The sequence below is a fragment of the Microcaecilia unicolor genome, chromosome 3, assembly GCF_901765095.1.
Source record: "Microcaecilia unicolor chromosome 3, aMicUni1.1, whole genome shotgun sequence".
NCBI classification, from domain to species: domain Eukaryota; kingdom Metazoa; phylum Chordata; class Amphibia; order Gymnophiona; family Siphonopidae; genus Microcaecilia; species Microcaecilia unicolor.
In genome coordinates this window covers 266,092,626-266,115,785 of record NC_044033.1, presented here as the reverse complement: position 1 = coordinate 266,115,785, position 23,160 = coordinate 266,092,626, and the positions used below count along the sequence as shown (strand labels likewise).

The following is a 23,160-nucleotide window of genomic DNA, read 5'->3' as shown; positions in this document are numbered from 1 at the left end:
ACTCAGCTACATGAGCTTATGTCCGATACCGAGGAAGAGGCCTCGTGGGGGGAGGAGGAGGACCCCAGATATTTCTCCTCAGAGGAGTCTGTGGGCCTTCCCTCCGACCCCACGCCTTCACCTGAGAGGAAGCTCTCGCCTCCTGAGAGCCTCTCCTTTGCCTCCTTTGTTAGGGACATGTCTATATGCATTCCCTTCCCCGTGGTCTCTGTGGACGTGCCGAGGGCTGAGATGCTCGAGGTCCTCGACTATCCATCACCACCTAGAGAGTCCTCCACGGTGCCGTTGCACAATGTCCTCAAAGAGACACTGCTCCGGAACTGGATGAGACCATTATCTAATCCTACCATTCCCAAGAAAGCAGAGTCCCAGTACAGAATCCACTCGGACCCAGAGTTAATGCGGCCCCAATTGCCCCATGACTTGGCGGTCGTGGATTCTGCTCTCAAGAGGGCACGGAGTTCGAGGGATACCACCTCGGCGCCCCCGGGGCGGGAGTCTCGCACTCTGGACTTGTTTGGGAGCAAGGCCTACCAAACTTCCATGCTCGTGACCCGCATCCAGTCTTACCAGCTCTACACGAGCATCCACATGCGGAACAATGTGAAGCAACTGGCAGACCTGGTCGATAAGCTCCCGCCGGAGCAGTCCAGGCCTTTTCAGGAAGTGGTCAGGCAGCTGAAGGCGTGCAGAAAGTTCCTGTCCAGTGGTATCTATGACACCTGTGACGTGGCGTCTCGTGCTGCGGCCCAAGGTATAGTGATGCGCAGGCTCTCATGGCTGCGCGCCTCTGACCTGGACAACCGCACCCAGCAGAGACTGGCTGACGTCCCTTGCCGGGGGGGATAATATTTTTGGTGAGAAGGTCGAGCAGCTGGTGGACCAACTGCATCAGCGGGAAACCGCCCTTGACAAGCTCTCCCACCGGGCGCCTTCAGCATCCACCTCAGCAGGTGGACGTTTTTCCCGGGCCCGGCAGGAAGCGCCCTATGCTTTTACCAAGCGTAGGTACACCCAGCCGGCCCGAAGGCCTCGACAGGCACAGGGACAGCCCCAGCGCGCTCGTTCTCGTCAACAGCGTGCGCCTAAGCAGCCCCCTGCGCCTCCACAGCAAAAGCCGGGGACGGGCTTTTGACTGGATCCACGGGAACATAGCCGCCATCAAAGTGTCCATGCCGGACGATCTGCCGGTCGGAGGGAGGTTAAAATTTTTTCACCAAAGGTGGCCTCTCATAATCTCCGACCAGTGGGTTCTCCAAATAGTGCGGTGCGGATACGCCCTAAATTTGGCCTCCCTTCCACCAAATTGTCCTCCAGGAGCTCAATCCTTCAGCTCCCATCACAAGCAGGTACTTGCAGAGGAACTCTCCGCCCTTCTCAGCGCCAATGCGGTCGAGCCCGTACCACCCGGGCAGGGATTCTATTCCAGGTACTTCCTTGTGGAAAAGAAAACAGGGGGGGCTACGTCCCATCCTAGACCTGAGAGGCCTGAACAAATTCCTGGTCAAAGAAAAGTTCAGGATGCTTTCCTTGGGCACCCTTCTGCCAATGATTCAGAAAAACGATTGGCTATGTTCCCTGGATTTAAAGGACGCATACACTCACATTCCGATACTGCCAGCTCACAGACAGTATCTCAGATTCCGCCTGGGCGCACGGCACTTTCAGTATTGTGTGCTGCCCTTTGGGCTCGCCTCTGCCCCACGGGTGTTTACAAAGTGCCTCGTGGTGGTAGCGGCATATCTACGCAAGCTGGGAGTGCACGTGTTCCCATATCTCGACGATTGGCTGGTCAAGAACACCTCGGAGGCAGGAGCCCTCCGGTCCATGCAGTGCACTATTCAACTCCTGGAGCTGCTGGGGTTTGTGATAAATTACCCAAAGTCCCATCTCCAGCCAACCCAGTCTCTGGAATTCATAGGAGCTCTGCTGAATACCCAGATGGCTCAGGCCTTCCTTCCCGAAGCGAGGGCCAACAACCTCCTGTCCCTGGCTTCGCAGACCAGAGCGTCTCAGCAGGTCACAGCTCGGCAGATGTTGATACTTCTGGGTCATATGGCCTCCACAGTCCATGTGACTCCCATGGCTCATCTTCACATGAGATCTGCTCAATGGACCCTAGCTTCCCAGTGGTTCCAAGCCACCGGGAATCTAGAAGATGTCATCCGCCTCTCCACCAGTTGCCGCACTTCACTGCTCTGGTGGACCATTCGGACCAATTTGACCCTGGGACTTCCATTCCAAATTCCGCAGCCCACGAAAGTGCTGACGACGGATGCATCTCGCCTGGGGTGGGGAGCTCATGTCGATGGGCTTCACACCCAGGGTCTGTGGTCCCTCCAGGAAAAGGATCTGCAGATCAACCTCCTGGAGCTCCGAGCGATCTGGAACGCACTGAAGGCTTTCAGAGATCGGCTGTCCTGCCAAATTATCCAAATTCGGACAGACAATCAGGTTGCAATGTATTACACCAACAAGCAGGGGGGCACCGGATCTCGCCCCTTGTGTCAGGAAGCCGTTGGGATGTGGCGTTGGGCTTGCCAGTTCGGCATGCTCCTCCAAGCCACATACCTGGCAGGTGTAAACAACAGTCTGGCCGACAGGCTGAGCAGAGTCATGCAACCGCATGAGTGGTCGCTTCATTCCAGAGTGGTACGCAAGATCTTCCGAGAGTGGGGCACCCCCTCGGTGGACCTTTTCGCCTCTCAGACCAACCACAAGCTGCCTCTGTTCTGTTCCAGACTTCAGGCACACGGCAGGCTAGCGTCGGACGCCTTTCTCCTTCATTGGGGGACCGGCCTCCTGTATGCTTATCATCCCATACCTTTGGTGGGAAAGACCTTACTGAAGCTCAAGCAAGACCACGGCACCATGATTCTGATAGCGCCCTTTTGGCCCCATCAGATCTGGTTCCCTCTTCTTCTGGAGTTGTCCTCCGAAGAACCGTGGAGATTGGAGTGTTTACTGACTCTCATTTCGCAGAACGACGGAGCGTTGCTGCACCCCAACCTTCAGTCCCTGGCTCTCACGGCCTGGATGTTGAGGGCGTAGACTTCACTGCGTTGGGTCTGTCTGAGGGTGTCTCCCGTGTCTTGCTTGCCTCTAGGAAGGATTCCACTAAAAAGAGTTACTTTTTCAAGTGGAGGAGGTTTGTCGTTTGGTGTGAGAGCAAGGCCCTAGAACCTCGTTCTTGCCCTGCACAGAACCTGCTTGAATACCTTCTGCACCTATCAGAGTCTGGCCTCAAGACCAACTCAGTAAGGAATCACCTTAGTGCGATTAGTGCTTACCATTATCGTGTGGAAGGTAAAGCCATCTCTGGAGAGCCTTTAGTCGTTCGATTCATGAGAGGCTTGCTTTTGTCAAAGCCCCCTATCAAGCCTCCTACAGTGTCATGGGATCTCAACGTCGTCCTCACCCAGCTGATGAAATCTCCTTTTGAGCCACTGAATACCTGCCATCTGAAGTACTTGACCTGGAAGGTCATTTTCTTGGTGGCAGTTACTTCAGCTCGTAGGGTCAGTGAGCTTCAAGCCCTGGTAGCTCATGCTCCATATACCAAATTTCATCACATCAGAGTAGTGCTCCGCACCCACCCAAAGTTCCTGCCGAAGGTGGTGTCGGAGTTCCATTTTAACCAGTCAATTGTCTTGCCAACATTCTTTCCCAGACCGCATACCCGCCCTGCTGAACGTCAGTTGCACACATTGGACTGCAAGAGAGCATTGGCCTTCTATTTGGAGCGGACACAGCCCCACAGACAGTCCGCCCAATTGTTTGTTTCTTTCGACCCTAACAGGCTAGGGGTCGCTGTCGGGAAACGCACCATCTCTAATTGGCTAGCAGATTGCATTTCCTTCACTTATGCCCAGGCTGGGCTGGCTCTTGAGGGTCATGTCACGGCTCATAGTGTCAGAGCCATGGCAGCGTCGGTGGCCCACTTGAAGTCAGCCTCTATTGAAGAGATTTGCAAGGCTGCGACGTGGTCATCTGTCCACACATTCACATCACATTACTTCCTCCAGCAGGATACCCGACGCGACAGTCGGTTCGGGTAGTCGGTGCTGCAGAATCTGTTTGGGGTGTAAATCCAACTCCACCCTCCAGGACCCGAATTTATTCTGGTCAGGCTGCACTCTCGGTTAGTTGTTCTTCGTAGGTCAATTTTCTGTTGTACCCTCGCCGTTGCGAGGTTCAATTGACCTGGGTTCTTGTTTTGAGTGAGCCTGAGAGCTAGGGATACCCCAGTCGTGAGAACAAGCAGCCTGCTTGTCCTCGGAGAAAGTGAATGATACATACCTGTAGCAGGTGTTCTCCGAGGACAGCAGGCTGATTGTTCTCACCTACCCTCCCTCCTCCCCTTTGGAGTTGCGTTTCGTCTTTTCTTGCTTGTCATTCAACTGGCGGGAACGGTCACGCACGGGCGGGAAGACGGCCGCGCATGCGCGGTGGGCGTGCCCTGCGTGCGGACCGCCCGTGAAGCTTCTTCCGGTTGATGGGGGCTGCCGCGGACGTCACCCAGTCGTGAGAACAATCAGCCTGCTGTCCTCGGAGAACACCTGCTACAGGTATGTATCATTCACTATAGAGCAGGACAGGGGAGGAGATTGAGGTATGTATAGTGTTAGTGGATTTGGATCGTAAATTAAGTTGGGTTGTTTGGATAGGCTTGTTTGAAGAGGTATGTTTTCAGCAGCTTTCGGAAGCGTAGATATTCGTTTGTTGTGCGGATGAATTTTGGTATGGCGTTCCAGAGTTGGCTGCCTATGATGGAGCAGTTGGATGCATAGTAGGTTTTGTATTTGAGACCTTTGCAGTTAGGCAGGTGAAGGTTGAGATATGTTTGAGAAGATTTGGATCCGTTCCTGGCTGGAAGGTCGATTAGAGTGGTCATGTAACTTGGAGATTCTCCGTGGAGGATCTTGTGGATCAGTGTTTGGGCTTTGAAGTTTATTCGTTCCTTGATGGGGAGCAAGACACACCCCTGACTCAACCATGGGTATGCCCTCTTTTTATTTATTTATTTATTTTTATTTATTTGTTACATTTGTATCCCACATTTTCCCACTTATTAGTAGGCTCAAAGTGGCTTACATAGTTCCAGAGAGGTGGTTACAGACTCCGGTGTGAACAGATACAGTAAAGGGGCACTATTACAGTGACAAGTACAGTAAAGAAGTATTGGTAAATAGGTTGGGGTGATTCAGACAAAATGAATTAGTTGCGTGCTACAGCATTTAGGTGCTGTATTTATAGAATAGCACCTAAGTGCAGTTATGCTCGTAACTACAAATTAGTGCCAATTATCACCAATTAAGGCCGCTTAAGGGCAATTATTGGTATTTAAAGCCGATGTGCGCCTAACTTAATTGTTCATAGGTGCCAAACTGACATTATACTATAACTTGTGAGCACAAATTTGCACACTAATCTGAGACTTGGGTGCCCAGCTTTAAAGAATTAGGGGGTTTACGTGCACAAATTGCTTCTTCTAAAATTGCCCATTGTATAGGCATCTACCTTTTATCTGGTGTGGTTAGAAGCATTGCAAGGGGTGGAGTCTGCACACATGTGCATCTTTATAACAGTACATTGATATGTGCATAGAGTAAAGGTGCAAATTTACGTATGTCCTAGGGTTGGTGTAAATTTGTGCAGGTATTTTCTGTGGGGGAAATTTGTAAATGGAAATATGCACATACTTTCTCTTCTAAAACTAGTGTGGTTTGTGCACATTCCTACTGCATGAGTCAGAAAATTGCCCTCTGTCGTAAAGTAGAAATGGCTGAAGAATTTTCACAGTTGCATGCAAACGTAGTTTATAGTTTATTAAAATTTACTATATTGCTGTTACCACTGCAGTAGTGAGCCCTTGTGCCTTGACAGAGCGCGGAGGATCTGCGAAGTGCCGCACTCGGTTAGGCAGCCGGACAACCCCTAGCTTCACCTGGGGAGCGACCACCGTTCCCCGGGAGTTGAACTCCCAGGCGCAGGTGGCCACCAGGACTTCCGGATACGGTTGGGGTCGGACGGCCACCAGCCGTGGCAGGCAGTAGAACAGATCCGGAACACAGATCGGGCAGGCAGCGAGAAGAGAATGGTCAGGTTCAATCCACAGGTCAGGGCAGGCAGCAAGCAGAGAATGGTCAGGTTCAATCCACAGGTCAGGACAGGCAGCAAGCAGAGAATGGTCAGGTTCAATCCACAGATCAGGGCAGGCTGCAAGCAAGCAGAGAATGGTCAGGTTCAATCCACAGGTCAGGGCAGGCAGCAAGCAAGCAGAGAATGGTCAGGTTCAATCCAAGTCAGCATCAACAGGAAAGCCAGCAGAAGGACTCTCAATCACCAGCACCAAACCTCTAACAAGATAGAAGCCGAAGCAAAGATGGTGTCCCAGGCCAGCTCTTAAATAGGTCTCCAATCAGAGAATCCTGGTCTCAGCTGAGAGGCGCGAGATATCATAGGGCACACAAAAGACATTCAAGATGGCTGCCTCCTAGATGAGCTACCGAAGATGGCTGCTGCACAAACAATCCTCCCAAGATGGCTGCCCCTCAGATGTTCTACCCAAAATGGTTACTGCCCAGATGAGCCTTCCAATATGGCCGCCGCCCGAGGACAAGGTAGGGATGCAACAATTGCTGAAACTGAAATCAGAGCAAAACTTTATTAGGGAATGAACCACACCAACAAAAGTTGGGAAGTCCAAAATGCCACAGAACAAAACAGCATACAAGTTCTTGTTTAATGAAGGCTGCTCTCTGGAATGCACATCATTTGACTTGTTTTTTTTCTCCACTCTTTGCTGTTTGCTTATTAGGGACTGGGACAGAGAACGGTAAACATGGGGGCAAGTCTATAACTAGGCGCCTCCATTTAGGCATGGTGAGAAGCCTATTCTGTAATGGCATCTGGGTGCTAAGATTCTGTTATGGAATACTAGTGTAGCCTGTTATCATCACTTCTTACATTTGTATGCCCACAATTCCAACAACCATGGTGGGCGCCTAAATGCGACACGGACACACTTTACTTACATGGAATTAGGAGCCCTGCCCGTTCTCCACTCCTGTGTATGCCCCCTTGCATTTACACGCTGAGCCACTTATGTGCGCCTTTACAGGATAGTGCACACTTACCAGCATAAGTGCTAGTGTTCTGTCAATTTATGCACAAAAGGGGCCAGTAAATGTTGGTGCTCAGTTATACAGTTGCCCTTCACGAGGGTAATTTTATCAAGTTTTTCTGTTTGTCAAGCTTATTTTACACATAGAAAAGGGCTTTTATAAAATTCCTTAGCCACACATGCGGGTAAAAATTATCCTTCGGATTCCATATAGTTTGCCCAAAGTTGGGCATGCAGGGCCGATGTGTGTGCAAATTAATGAGTTAATGCGGTGTTTTGCAATCAATAATTGGAATCATTTTGAAGTTGTGCGCACATGTGGCCTAGTCACTATTCTATAATATCTGCGGCAAAATTTTATAGCATGCAGCTCGAATGGGGACATGGCCGTGGGAGAGGCATAGGCAGGTCAGGAGCATTCCTACAAATTAGACGCAATGTTATAGAATACTTGGATTTGTGCGCCCAACTACTATCATTTGAATGTGAAAATTTACACGTTTAATCAGGCATAAGTCCTCGTGCCCAAAGTTGGGTGCAGGAATCCGCTCTAAGTGCTATTCTGTAAAGGTCGGTTACTGCTAGAATTGGCACTTAGCGCAGATCTTAAGGGTGCCTAAATTTGGGCATCATTTACTGAACCCTGCCCTGTGTGCACAGAAAAATTGTGCCTACTTTTATACAACCCGTGTGTAGGCATTCCTAAGGGCATAGTTTGGGCAGAGCAGAGCTGGAGTTCTGATGAATGCACATATTTCTTTAAATATGTGAGCACATACGTACATATACACCATCTGTGAAGCAGATGTAAATTTATACGTTGGCATTTGTGTACTATTGGGGCTGTCTGCCCACTCAAATTTCACTCTTGCACTCTTCACTCCTCCAGCTATATTTCACTTACCTGTCAACTTTTCCATCTCCTCCTCTCACCCTCTAGCTCTCCTGTCTCATTCCTTCCCTGGCCTCCTATTCTGTCGTCTTTCACACACGTCCTATCACTACACTTTTACCCTCTGTACTCACCATCCTCTTCTCACTTGTCTCCCCCTCAGAACTCCCACATGGTTCCACCATGTCAAGTATCTCCCCTCCCTCTTCCTTCCTTTGCTCTTATAGCTCAACATTTCCTCGCTTTCTCCACCCACACTTGTAGCCCATCTCCCTGTCCTGCCTACCCTTCTCTTTCCTCCACTCTTATGATCTAGCATCTCCCTGTCTCCTCTCTCTTCCTCTACCCCTATGTTTCAGCATTTCCTTGTCCCCTTTCCTTCCCCTCCACCCCTATGGTCCAGCATGCCCTGTCCCCTCTCGCTCCCCATTCCCCTTATGATCCAGCAATTTCCTGTCCCCTCCTTCCCTATGGCGCAGCAACTCTGTGTCCCCCCTCTCTCCCTTTTCCCCTTATAGCTCTGTGTCCCCTCTCCCTCCCCCCACACTGCTACCACCAAAAAGCACAGCTTCAATGTTCAGCAGGGCAGCAGCTTGGAGGGGAAGGCAGCCTGGCAGCAGTAGATGTGGCCACACAAATCCCAATACCCTGCTCCTTCTTGGGTTCTGTAGAAGGCAAACCAAGCACCGGAAGTGAAAACCTGATGTGTGGTTTAATGGCTACACAACCCGGGAAGGAACACAGCATTGGTGTTTGTTTAGCCGCATCTTCCCTGCAATCCAGCCTCTCTCATATTCTCTCTCTCTTTCCCTCCCCCCATGGTCTGACATTTCTCCCAGCCCCCCACAATCTAACATGCCTCATCCCCCCAGGCCATACACCCCCAGTCTGGCATGTCCCCCTCTTCATACCCCTCAATCCTCACCTTCCATGGTCTGACATGTCCTCTTCTCCCCATCCTCCACCCTCCATGGACATGTCAGACCATGGAGGACATATCCCTCCTCTCTCCCCTGTTCCCTCAGTCAGGATCTGGCATCTCTTCTGTCCCTCACACATCCAGCACCTCTTCCTCTTCTGTCCTCCATCTCCTCTCCTCTCCATGGGTCCAGCATCTCTCCCTTCTCCCATCTCCTCCCCAAGACTCCAGTCCACAAAAACCTGTGAGTCCTTCTTGGGTGCCAGCAGCAGTGACAGGCTGTCTGGGCTAACCCAGATCCTTTCCTCTGCAGCATCCCATCCACGCATAAACAGGAAGTTACGTCAGAGGGGCAGGATGTCCCAGAGGGGAAGGATCCGGGTCAGCCCAGACAATCTGTTACCACTGCTGGCACCAGTGAAGGACTTGAAGGTTTTTGTGGATTGAGGAGGTGCTGAGTGAGTGAAGAATACGTGCTAGGCTTGGGGGGAAGGTACTGGACTCACAGGGAGGGAAGGGAGGGGTGCTGGATCTGGGACGAGACAGGAGAAGAAGCAAACAAACAGAAAAAAACAAAAGCCGCTCAGTGTGCCGGCCCAAGATGTGTCATTTCACACCAGTTGAGAACCACTGCTGTAAATATACCAACTCATTAAAAAAAATTTTTACAAAAAAAAAAAAAAACACCCAGAAAATATTTCAGATAAATGGAATGCTGCCCACAGTTAGGATAAATCATCACTTAATCAGTGGCCAAAAGAAAACTCATAGTTCAAAAACTGTTGCTCATCAAAAAAAGAGTCTTAGGGAAAAAATGTGAATAAAAAATATTGCTATCTAGCACATTCAACTCATCTGCATATATAACACCCAAGCAGAATCAAACCATTACAGCTCAGCTGTAAGAGACTTTGAGAAGCTAAGGGGTCCTTTTACTAAGCTGCAGTCTTTCTCGCTTGCTAAGGACACTTTTACTGCAGCTGTAAAAACTCCAATTTTCAATTTTTTGTATTAATGGCCACACACTAATGTTGCCATTAGCACACAGACATTTTTAAAAATCACCGCAGGCGTACTTACTGCCTCCTATTTCGTAGGCAGTAAGGGCTCCTGGGCGTGGTAATGTAGATACGCTAACTGGTTAGGCGCAGGAACACCCCTCTCCACCCCCTAAGAAAAAATGTTTAGTGCATGGTTAGTGCACACACATTCAAAAAGCACTAAATGATGCTGTAGCGCATCCCGTGGAAGTCCATTTTTTGCTGCGTTAGGTGCATATTAGCAGCCTAGCACAGCTTAGTAAAAGGGCCCCTAAGTGAAATTTGAATATTTCTTTCAGATAATTATTTTTTTTTTTTGCGGTTGATTGTATAGAGGTTAAACACTTCTTTGTAATGTGATATTTATGATCCAGTTCGGAGGCTCTTTTATTCTTCCAAAAAATGTTTTGCCTTTACGGCAGTAAGTGAAGTGGAGTTTCTTTTTCTTTTTTTTTCTTTTATTATTTTTTTAATATCTCTTTCTTGAAAATTATGTAAATATATAACAACTTAGTTACTAGATCAAGACAAAACCAAACTCTGTGAACTAGGCTTCTTTTTTTTAATAACTATTATTTAAAGTGCATATTCATACAAATAATAATGTACAGAAATACTGATCAAAGTAAAATACAAAACCCAAATAAAGTACAAGGAAAAATCATACTAGCCCACATCAAGGTAGGTGGTACTACCTATCATTAGAACAAACTCAAGAAAATAAGCCAAGATAAACCTGGCAACATTGGCATCAATAGCCTTCAGTTCCCAATATATAATCTTATTTCAAAAACCATTACTTCTCATGGCCTCTAAGAAAATGTTCTAACTGTAAAAAATCCCAAAATATAAAATCTTTACCCTGGAAAGCAATTACACACTTACATAGGAACTTAAGGAAAAAATGGCGTCCCAGTGGAGGTTGTGGAGACGAGGACTGTGGCAGAATTTAAGAAAACGTGGGACAGGCATGTGGGATCCCTTAGGAAAGGAAGAGTTAGTGGTTACTGAGGATGGGCAGACTGGAAGGGCCATTTGGCCCTTATCTACCTTCATATTTCTGTTTTAAGAGCCATAACACTAGACTTCAGAACCAAGAAAGCCCTGCATCTGAGTTAATACAGCTGATTTATCCAAATCAGAGGCCAAAATGACCAGAAGGGTTGTATTGATAATATTTTAAGTATATTCAATTTCAGATGAGACCAATTGATCCACCTCTTGCTGATCATCCTGCAGCCTTCTCTTCCCAGGAAGATAATAGCAATTTGAAATTAGGAGAGTATCTGCTGTTGCCAAGCTCAGGATCTCCTTGAGATATTTCCTGAGGAGTATCTCCGGGGAAAACAAGTAAATACAAGGAAAATTCAAAAGTTGCAGATTTCTATCTCTGTTAGCTTTGTCAGTCATTTGTAACTTTACATATACATTATGGCAATCCCTAATAGTAATGACTGATGTAGCTGCAAGAGTAGAAACTTATTTTTCCACACCAGTTATCCTCTTATGTAGACTTTGTACATTGGAGCCCATGTTCACCGATACCAACAACTTCTTGAGAAAAAGCAGCTGAGAGGTGGTGGCTTTGAGCATACGCTCCATTTGCTGAATTGATTCCCACAAATCTTTTAACGTTATTTCTTGTTTTTCTTCAATGACTAAAGATTGTTGAGCAGAGGAAGCAGCTAAAATAGCCATTGGCAATTTAGTAAATGACAATAAAGAAGAAGCTACACCTTCAGACTGAACGCCAGTCAAGGAAGGGGAAACCTATGAAGTTTCTTTTACTCAATTTACTGTACACTATTTCTTTTACTGACCCCATTTTCTTTAGTGGATCTGTTAGGTGCAAGACTGGAAGTGTGGTGGGTTATAAAATCATAATGGTGCTATGAATAGAAACATGGGGTTAACAAAATCAGATGAAATATGGGAAGGGAGTTAGAGCTGGAGTAAGAAGGATCTGATTAGAAGAGATGCATTGTTTTACTTAGCCCATGCTAAACTGTCATTTGAATATTACATTCTGTCATTTAGATGCATGTAAATGTCCATGTTAGCATGTTCACACTAACGTCTTGCCTCCAAGCATAGCCCACTGCTAGTAGTATGTGTATAAGAACTTTAGTATGCAGACTAAATTTACTGCACAGGACTCTAAATTGCTTATTGCCTCATGCACCGACTTTCAAGTAGAAATTTATTATAACTGTGTTTATGGTTTTGGTTTAAAATGTCCTCTAGTGTGCCTTTGCAGTTTATCCTACCGTAGTCATATGATTCTGTATATTATTATTTTACAGCCTAATTTTATGGAAATTTCATTTTTTTCACATTTTACAAAGTAGTTTTTTTCACTGTAAATATAATTTTCTTCCAGGTTAAGCTGTGTGACTTTGGTTTTGCACGCATCATAGGTGAAAAATCTTTCAGACGATCAGTGGTGGGGACACCAGCATACCTTGCCCCTGAAGTCCTTAGGAGTAAAGGTTACAATCGTTCTCTAGATATGTGGTCAGTGGGAGTCATCATCTATGTGAGCCTCAGTGGTACATTTCCATTTAATGAAGATGAAGACATTAATGACCAAATCCAGAATGCAGCATTTATGTATCCATCAAGCCCATGGAAAGAAATTTCAGGAGAAGGTGAAAGAATTGATATTCTGTAGTTGTTTGTTACATAAATAGCACATCACTATAGAGACATGGAGGGGCATTAAAAAAAAAAAAAAGTCCATCTCACAACCATAAACAAACAGGAGAAATGTCTAGATTTCCTGTTCAATTATGACTGTGAGATGGAAGTTTTTGCACTGAAAATGTCCAGAATGAATAGCCATTTTCCAAAGTGAAATGTCCAACTTTTGAATGACAAAAAAAAAAACAGGGACATGAACATCTGTCTGGCATCATTTTCAAAAATATAGCCACACAGATGTCCCTGCAGAGCAGAGGAGTGGCCTAGTGATTAGTGCAGTGGACTGTAAACCAAGGAACATAGACTCAAACTAAACTATAACTCTTTTTTTTAAATTTATTTATGTATTTTTTTTTTTTTGTAAATTTGATCCCTCCAGGACCTGAAAAATACCTACTATAACTGAATGCATACATTTCAATAGCCTTCAGGCTTGCAGGTGTCTCATATTTAGGTACATATTTCTGGAGGGCTCACAATTAAAAAAAAACAAACAGTTGAAGTTGCATTTGAATCTGTCACGTGGTTCACAGACCACTTCACTAACCACTAGGCTACTCCTCTGACCTGCTTATTGCTTTTTTCAGAATGGTCATAATATCTGCAGCTGACATAAAGCCTGGTTTTCCTTTCTAATTTCACTTTCATGGGAGAGGGCAGGGAACAGCAACCACTGAGGAATAAAGGAGGGGTCATGCCTTAATCCCTCCAGTGGTCAGCTGCTCATTTAGAGCAACTTTTTCTAACTTGGATATGACTGAAACAGGTCTAGATAAAAACGTTCTTCTTTCTAGACATGGACGTTTCTTCCCATTCAAAAATCTCTGTTAGATGTCGTACTTTTACTGCCTCCGTAGTCCTGCCCAAAACACACCCGCAACATGCCCCCTTGCTCTTTGGATGAACTGCAGTGTGAAACATCCAGATTCTGACTTTCCAAAATCAGAATTTGGACGTTTTTAGCAGATGGACATTTTTTATGCATTTTAAGATGTCCATCTGCTTTGAAAATGAACACCATATTGTGTTAATATTCAACATTATAGCATTTTGAAAAACACCATACTCAAACATTGATAACAATTACAGTTAATTAAAACGTATTCATCCTGTGTTGAGCTCCTTTGCAATTTCTAAATTAAGTTTAAAACGTAAGTGGAGATCGCTTTTGTTAACAATTTTATGGTCATCCTCACATTGGCAGGTTTCGTTATGTCAGATGGTTTTGGAACACTATAGGATGATTCACCTAGCCCTTTTACCAAAGTGCAGTAAAATCTAAACTTAATGCTTAGTAATGCAGGATTTTTCTGCACACACTAAGCGCAGATTTAACACAGCACTTTTTAGGACATTTCTTTTTTCTTTTCTTTTCTTTTCTTTTTTGTATGTTATGTGGTAATGATTCCGTTTTTGCGCAGAACCTGAAAAAAATTAATGTGACAGCACTTACCACCTCCTGTTTTGGAGTCTCTAGGTGCTGCTGCGTTAACTGCGTTATCCAGTTAACACACTCTAATCATAACACTCTAGCTGGATAACGCAGGAATGCTCACTCTCTGCCCCTGATGTGTCCCTCCTCCAATTAAAAAAAAAAAAAAATTTGGTAACATGCAGGTTGCACACGCAAGCAGGTAAAATACCGCAAACTGCTTTAACACATTTCTGCAGTGGCCTATTTGCACGCCCTAACTTCGTGTTAAGAATTTAGGCCCTGATGCTCGAAACTCCGGTGCTGTTCCGAATAGCACCATAAAAATAGCACTGGAACAACGCGCTCATAACGTTGAGTATTAGCGAGTTCGGCAGGTGGATTCTGCTTGGAACATATGCAGAAGAGTTCAGCAGTAGGCTTGTCTCATGTGTGCGTCTGCCTGGTAAAACCCGAATGTGAAGCATATATTGGCATCTGTTTTCTGCTGCCTAAATTTAAGCATTAAAAAAATTTTTTTTCTTTCAACACTTAAATTTAGACACAGAAAATAGCTGCCAATGCGTGCTTTCGCTTTGGGCATTTAAAATTTTTTTTTAGCATGGATGCTTTAAATTAGATGCAGGAAACAGGTGCCAGTATGTGCTTTTGCTTGGATCTGTGCACGGGTTTCCTTTTTGCTTCCAAAAGCAATCAAAACTGGCAGAAAGAATCATGAGAGAAGCATGAGAAACCTCTCTTCCAACACCCTATCGCCTGCTCTGAATTGGCGTTATATTTTGCAGTGGTAAGGCAGTTTTGTTTCAGGCACTCTTTTCTGAGCATTTTGGAGAGGAATACAAAATGATCTCATTTACATGAGTTTGAATATATTAGCATGCCAGTTGTGCTGTTCGTCTGTACGCTCGTTTGTTGCCACGCTCCGGGCCTCTGAACAATTTGTGCAGGTAAATGCAGGTGCTAGTATGGTACTAATGACCTCTAGCACCCGCGTTTACTTTTGAGCATCAGGGCTTTAATGCCCTGTAGCAAAAGGGCCCTTAAAGTGCTTATGTGACCATCTAATTCATACCTTATCCCCCCTGTTACTTCATCTTAAAAGCAGGTAAGAATTAGGTTTGCTGAAATAGCACACAGGTTTTGGTTTGTCTGATTTTCAAAGTATTACACTGCCGCTCTAACATTTACAGAACAAGAAGTACAATAGTCAGTGGCGGTCCTGGCCTGGATGGCACCTGGGGCAGAGCGCCAATGCGCCCCCCCCCCCCCCCCGGCGAAATGACACCTTCCCCCCCCCCCCCCCCCCCCCGGCGAAATGACCCCCCCGGGTGCACACTGCTGGGGGGGGGTGCCGCGGCACGTGCCTGCTCCGAGTTCACTAAACTTCGCTTTGCTGCAGCTCCCTCTGCCCCAGAACAGGAAGTAACTTGTTCCGGGGCAGAGGGAGCTGCAGCGAACGAGCGATGAAGTTTAGCGAACTTGGAGCAGGCATGCGCCACGGCACCCCCCCCCCCCCCCAGCGGCGTGCACCCAGGGCGGACCGCCCCACCGCCCCCCCCCCCCCCCCTTGGTACACCACTGACAATAGTGTCTTTGAAAAGGCAGCACAAAGGTAGAAACAAAAGGTCATAAGTCTGTACCTGTTACTCATAGAAAAAGTGCTCACTACATGCAAGGGAAGGTTTCATATAATGGGAGATTGTGGCGATAGATGGTGAGAGATGAAGACCTACAGTCTGTCCACCAGCCACACTCATGATCAATTCATGATTAAACCAACAATAAATGTGGTATAGAATACTTGATCCTGGTCTTTCCTTGCCATTTTCGGGACACAGACAGAAGTCCGCCAGGCACTATCATGTTTCATTCCATCTACTGAAATTGCTGTCAAAGCCAAGGGAGGGCATATCAGCCTTTTACCTTTTAGCATGTACAGCTCCCTTGGATTTCTACTTCTCAAGTGCATCACTCCACAATTGCTCGCATTAAACTTTAACTGCCAAACTTTAGACCATTCTTCTAACTTTTGCAGATTACTTTTCATGTTGTACCAAATCAAAATAATGCACACCAAAATAATGCAACATATTAAACAAGTACTTTAACACTTGGCTCCCAGTCAGCCGTAGCTCCCCAGATCAGCCTTCCTGCTCGCCACTTGAACAGTTGTTTTCAACAGCACTGTAATAGAAATTGGTTACTAATGACATAAAATGATTTATCTATCAATGTTTTTGGTAGGTTGACAAATGACCAGCAGTCTTTAGCTGTGCTAGCCTTTAACTTACTGTTGAGTTATCAAACATGTTTGGAATATGTATTATCCACATTAGCTATACTGTATGGTTAGAACAGCAGGCTGAGAACCAGAGAAGCCACAGTTCAAATCCCACTGCTGCTCCTTGAGATCTTGGACAACACTTAACTCTCCATTGCCTCAGGTACAAACTAGATTGTATCCCTCCAGGGACAGGAAAATTCCTACTGAGTAAGGTGTGGTCTAAACCAAATCCAAAATCCAGTACCAAACATGTATTACTCAGTACCTTCAGAACAATTCTGCTATACCATAATAGCACTAACTTACAGGTGTCACTTGCGGGCCTACCTAGGAAAAGACAGCACCATAAACATTGTGCTAGGCACTAGAACATCAGTACACCTACTGGAAAACTAAGCAAACCATATCAGTAAAGATCGATTGCTCTTAACGCTTGGCCACATGGGGGGAGCACTTAGAGCCACCCACTGATATTATTATTACATTTGTATCCTGCGCTTTCCCACTCAAAGCAGGTTCAATGCGGCTTACATAATAATATGGATTACAGAGTATTGATAAAGAAAATGTAAGTTATTTATACTTGAATAATAAAAGAGATAGGTGGGTAGAGATGGGCAAAGGTGAAGGGAGTAGGAGAGGTATGAGCAAGGGGTAGATGAGCATTAGAAGGAGGTAGAGGAGGGGGGAAGGGACAGGGGATAAGCATAGGGAAATTGGTGGGAGATGTAGTCTGGTTCATTGTCGTTGTCTCCTGGATATGTGTAGGGAAGATGGGTTCATAGGATTAAATTGGGTCATTTGGGTAGGCTTGCTTGAACAGATGGGTTTTTAGTGATTTCCGGAATGGTAGATAGTCACTGATTGATCGAATATGTCTGGGAAGGGCATTCCAGAGTTGGCTGCCTAAGAAGAAGTTGGATCCATAGTAGGTTTTGAACTTGAGTCCTTTGCAATTGGGATAATGCAGGTCGAGGTAAGTTCGCGAAGTTTTAGGCCTGTTTCTGGTGGGAAGGTTAATCAGATTGAGCATATAGGCCGGAGACTCACCGTGGATGATTCTGTGGATTAATGTGTGGATCTTGAAGTTGATTCGTTCTCTGACAGAGAGCTAGTGAAGTTTTTCATGAAGAGTTGTTGCCAGAAATGCTGCTGTATTTTGGGCAGTCTGAAGTTTCTTCAGGATATAGGTCTTGCAGCCCAGGAAAATACTATTACAGTAGTTGGCATGGTTAAGTACTGTGGATTGCACCAAGTTCCGGAATGTTTTTAGGGGGAGATATGGTTTTATTCATTTCAGTATCCACATCATGTTGAACATTTTCTTTGTAGTTAATTTTGCGTGACTTTCGAGCGAGAGATGATTGTCTAATGTCACTCCAAGGATTTTCAGGTTGTCAGATATGGGGATTGTGATGTCAGAAGTGTTAAGATTGGTTGGGAGGAGCGCGGAGTGTTGGGATGAAAGGATTAGGCATTGCGTTTTCTCTTTGTTCATTTTCATCATAAAGGCGTTGGCCCAAGAGGTTAAGATGTTCATGCCCAAGGATATTTTGTCTGAGATTTCTGTTAGATTAGATTTAAAGGGAATAAATATGGTGATGTCATCAGCGTAAATGAAATTGTGGCGGTATGATATGGCGGTAAGGGCTCGCGCTCTAACCCGGTGGTAACCAGGTAGTGTGCAGTGCTGCCTGATTACCACCTGGTTAGCACCAAGCTAAAAAATACAGGTTGATTTTCCCTAGCACAGGAAATGGTGTGCGCTGGGGCTGGAACTACTGCCGGCATCTGCGTTGGGTCAGCGGTAGCTCCAGATTAGCTTGTGGTAAGCTTGCGTTGGGCTTACCACCTCTTTATAAAAGGGCCTCTGAGTTTGACCTACCCAGCATTCTTCTCAACATATCTAAGGAAAAACCTGTCTTTAAGAGGTATCCTACCTATGATAGGAAGACAGGCCTCAAAGAGAAGGATAAGATTTGCCTGTTATGCCTCGGTTTGACTCGCAATGAAGACAACGCAATAGTTGTGGCAGGGTGTAACTGAGGATCCTCTCCATCCACAGGCTATACAGGGACCTGTTGCGAAGAAGAAAAAAGTAAAGTCTTGGGCTCTGAGCCTTCCACATTCCTATCAAGTGAACAGGATGTATTTCTTGCTTGAAAGGGCCTTCACAGTCCAGTTCTGATCTGGGAAAATCAGATCTCAGCTGAGGGTGAAACCAAGATATGGCAAGGATCTCAGCAAAGTGCCTTAAGCTAGGTACCATGCCTCAGTACCAGAAGATAAGTGCCAGAGGTCCATGCAATAATATCAACTGTTCAAGGACCAAACCAGTAGGTGCTGGATCTAGTGATATGGAGTTTGAGCGTTGAAGCCTAGGCATAGACTTGGAGTATTTTCCTCCAGTTGCAGAACCTCAGGGCCAAACTTTTGGCATGGAATCTTAGCACCAAATTCTCATTGTGGAGTTGATCAGATGCCAGAAACTTAAGATGAGGGCCATAGTGTCAAGCCAGTGGTATGGATAAGCTTCCACAGAAGAAGATGCAATGCTAGATGGGTTATTTCCACCAAAATAAACAAAGTTCCTTCCACTTCTCATTTATAACTTGGTCCTTTGCCAGCAAAAAGAAAGAGGGACTTATCTCTTCGATCAGTTTTGTCAAAAATACTGGTTACAGAAGCAGATAAACTGAACCCTTCAGCTTCTGTTTCTTCTCATGCTGCATCAGCTGCTCAGATCAGCACGAATTTCCTAGCTTGATTCCAGAACCAAGCACAGTTAAAGGATTCTCCACAAAAATATCTGCTTTGACAGCAAGAAGTTACAGAAAATGGTTGGTCAAATGCCTTAAACTGAAATATTTTTTATGAACCACTTTAGTTCCATACATATGCTCAGTTTGTAGAAGGGTTATAGTAAAATTGTCTAACTGCAGTCATTGGAGGCTGCATATGGGGCTGGTTCCCAACTTTTCTTTAATGAACACGAGTGAGATATATTTTCATGTGTGTCTCCATATGAGAAGGAACTAGAAGTTCCAGTAGATCAAATCTGTATATCCACTTTCTCAAAAAAAAAAAATCAGTGGCTATCTCCACCTTCTCCAATTTTTTCACAAATGAACTGTCAGTCCAATTTGCTGGAAGAATTTTCATTCCAATTACCTCAGCATCATAGAGTCCATCTTGGCACCAAATGCTCTAAAGTTTTTTCTGGTTGATAAACTAGCTTGAATTAAGATGCTCTCAATGCTGTCAATACCTTTGTTTCATCTTCAAGGAAAAGTGGTATTGATGCAAACAGGCAATCTAGTGGCAATATACTAAATTAACAAGCAGGGAGGCAGAATCTCTATCACTGTGCCAAGAGATTACAAGAATTTTGAACAGAGAAATACCTATGAGGATTCCTATGAAAGTTGTCTGTATACCTGGGAACAAGAATAACTTGACAGATAAACTAGGTTGAATGTTATAGTCTTGGAAGTGGTCCCTGAATGAAAGTGCACAAAACGTAATCTTTCTCAGGTGGGAATGTTTCAAACGAACCTATTTGTTTCCAGTGGGAACATCAGATTTCCAATATTCTCTTCCAAATCACGAGTAAGAAAGAGTAGCCATGGTACATTACCATATTTACACACATATAATGTGCCTACAAGTATAGGGCCAGATTCTATATTTGGCGCCAAAAAAATCAGCGCTGATGAAAACACGCCTCCACGTATTCTATAAACCATGCCAAAATTTAGGCGCGGTTTACAGAATATGCATAGCGCCGTCCTTTTGACTAAAAGTTAGGTGCAGTTACTTACACCAATGAAAAGATGGTGTAAATGCACATGCCTAACTTTAAGCATAGAAAAGGTTATTCTATAACACTGTGCATAAATTTTAGGAATGCCCAAGCCCCTCTCATGGCCACGCCCCCTTTTGAAATCTGCGTGTTAGAATTTATGCGGCCTACTTTATAGAATATACTTAGCAAGTAGTGCACATAAATTCTAATTAGTGACGATAGTCGCTTGTTAATATCCAATTAGCGGCGCTGATTGGCTTGTTAACCAGTTCAGTTGTGTGCGCAAATTTTTTATTTATTTATTTTTGTTACATTTGTACCCTGCGCTTTCCCACTCGTGGCAGGCTCAATGTGGCTTACATATACAGGTACTTATTTGTACCTGGGGCAGTGGAGGGTTAAGTGACTTGCCCAGAGTCACAAGGAGCTGCCCGAGCCTGAAGTGGGAATCGAACTCAGTTCCCCAGGACCAGAGTCCACCACCCTAACCACTAGGCCACTCCTCCACTCAGAATCAGTCTAGATTTGTGTGCACAACTCAAGTCGCACTAATGCATGAAAATACCCTTCCTTTCTCTGGAGACTTACACCATGTTCCTCCAGTGTCTTCTCCTCCCCTCTGCTTCTCCACATCTTCCTGCTTAGACCTTTGTGCTCCCCTCCCAGGAGTCCTTCAAGTACCAGCATCTCCTCCTCCCCTCGGCTGCCTTCAGGCTCCCTGCTGTCCGCTGTCCTCTCCTTCCCCTTCCTTGCAGCCCTCCTTACTTGTTCTAGTAATCCGCTCCAGCAGGGACTCTCACAGGCAGCCTTGCACGTCATCAGGGGCCTTTCCTCCTCTGACTTGTACACAGGAAGTTGCATCAGAGGAGGAAAGGCCTCTTCTTTAGAATCAGGAGTAATGGTGAAAGTGAAGAGGTTGGGAACTACAGACCACAGTCTGACTTCTGTGGTGAATAAATTAATAGAAGTGCTTCTAAAATAGATATGTTTGAAAAGACCTACTTTTAGTAAGACCATGCTGTCTTGGGTCCTGCAATCCACTGGATTCCAGAAACCTCACTCTCTTCGGACTAATTTCTTTGACTGGGTGACCAGCCAGGTAGGGAGAGATCTAGATGTGGTGTACTTAGATTTTAGCAAAGCCTTTGACACTGTTCCACACAGGCATCTTATAAATAAACCAGGCACCCTTGGTATGACCTTTACATCAGCTAGAAGAGTCAAGGAATTTGGGAGTATGTGTTTTGCATCTGTCTTATGTACAGTTATTTATGAGCAGACTGGTTCTTAAAATTCATTCTGTTTTTTTGTTGTGTTTTTTTTTACCTAAGGTGATATCACCTTTTTGTCTCAACCAGTCCTTCAACCAGTATTTTATTTGAAATTTCATTCTTGTCTGAAGAAAAAAGCTCTTGCTATGCTAGATTATAAGAAAGCTATTGTGTTTTGTCTTAAATAGGTGGAAACTCACCACAAATCATAACTCGGGGCCGATGCTCAGAACCTAACACAGGTGTTAGAGCCAGTTAGCGCAGGAGTAGTACCATTGTTAATCTGTGCAGAATGCTCAGAGGGCTTTAGCACAGGAAACAACACGTGCACCAAAGATGGCTGCAAATTGTATTTAAATGTAATCAAACGGATGTTAATGAGGTAATTTGCTATTCCCTCCCAACAGAGCACAAACAAACCCTGCTCTTACCACAGGAAGCCTAATGCCAGCTTGGACCTGGCATTGGGCATTTGAAGAGAGGATTTCTTTTAATTTTCAGTTTAAAATCTGCCAGTTTTGATTTCTTTTGGAAGTAGAAGGAAGCCTGTAAGCCTCAGAAAGAAATGTGCGTGAGTCGGAGCAAACCTGGAAGTGAAAGCATACATTGGTTCCTGTTTTCTGCATTTAAATGTAAGCCATCCAAAAAATTTTTTTTGAAAAGCTTATATTTAAAGAGCACAGAAGAGCAGTGCCAATATGTGCTTCACGTTTGAGTTTGCCTGACACATGCACATAAGAGTTGCAATTACCGAAAAACTCTTCTGTACGTGCACCAAGCACGTTCCCCCTCTTTCACTTTTACAGCATGCATATAATTTGAATACCATTCCCTTTGAGCATTGGCAAGCTAGGTTTCTGCACTTTTCCAGAGGTATGGGATGTGCACTTTTGGCTGTAGTGCAGGAGTTATGAGAATTGACCCCTCGGACTGCGTGGGAATTGCCATTGCCAGGATAATTATAACTATAGTTAGTGAACATAAATGAATGCAGTCACCATATCAGATTGGATTAACCGTCAAAAATAAAGGCTCATGAAATCAGAGCCATGTCAGTATCTATAGCCTGTTGAAGGGAAGTTTCCATACATCTGCAGAGCTATCATCTGGGCCTTTCTACATACTTTCACGTTGCATTATTATCTGAATCACACATGTAGAAGAGATGGTGCAGTAAAACAAGCAGTATTAAAGTAAATTTTGCTTAGTGGCAACAACTCTCTCAGAGCTAGTGAATGATCCAGGTTGCTCAAACCTTCCAGTGATGATGCTGTTCACATGCTGCCTAGAATCTGCAGAAGCTGTCTTCACATGTGGACAAGTGCTCTGTACCCACAGCTTGTATAGCTAATTGATCCTGCATGTAAATGGAGAAAGCAAAGCTGCTTACCTCCAACAGGTGTTCTCTGTAGACAGAAGATAAATCAGAGGAACATTCCCTACCACCTTCTCAAGAGGAGGTTGTAGGGGCACAGCATGCATGCCCATAAGTGTTCCCAGTACTTTCTGAGCTAAGCTAGTCCATTCCGGTGCTTTTGATGATGACACCTGCATGTATATCTGATTTAGCCCGCTGTCTACAGAGAAATAAGGAGCGCAACTTATCTCTGCACATAATTAAATGAAATCATATTTGAAAGATTTTTTTCTGTTATTGCAAACATTGTAAAAAGTAATTCAGACTCCACTGC

At 45.1% G+C, this 23,160-nt stretch overlaps 1 protein-coding gene across 4 annotated transcripts in view; it reads left to right on the top strand.

Moving 5' to 3' along the window:
- PRKD3 (protein kinase D3) overlaps nt 1-23,160 on the top strand; it is a 243,652-nt gene that overhangs the window by 201,893 nt on the left and 18,599 nt on the right. For all 4 annotated transcript variants that reach the window (XM_030198066.1, XM_030198067.1, XM_030198064.1 and 1 more), the window contains one exon: nt 12,358-12,625. In XM_030198066.1, the coding sequence (XP_030053926.1) occupies nt 12,358-12,625 (268 nt within the window). The remainder of the gene's footprint in view (nt 1-12,357; nt 12,626-23,160) is intronic.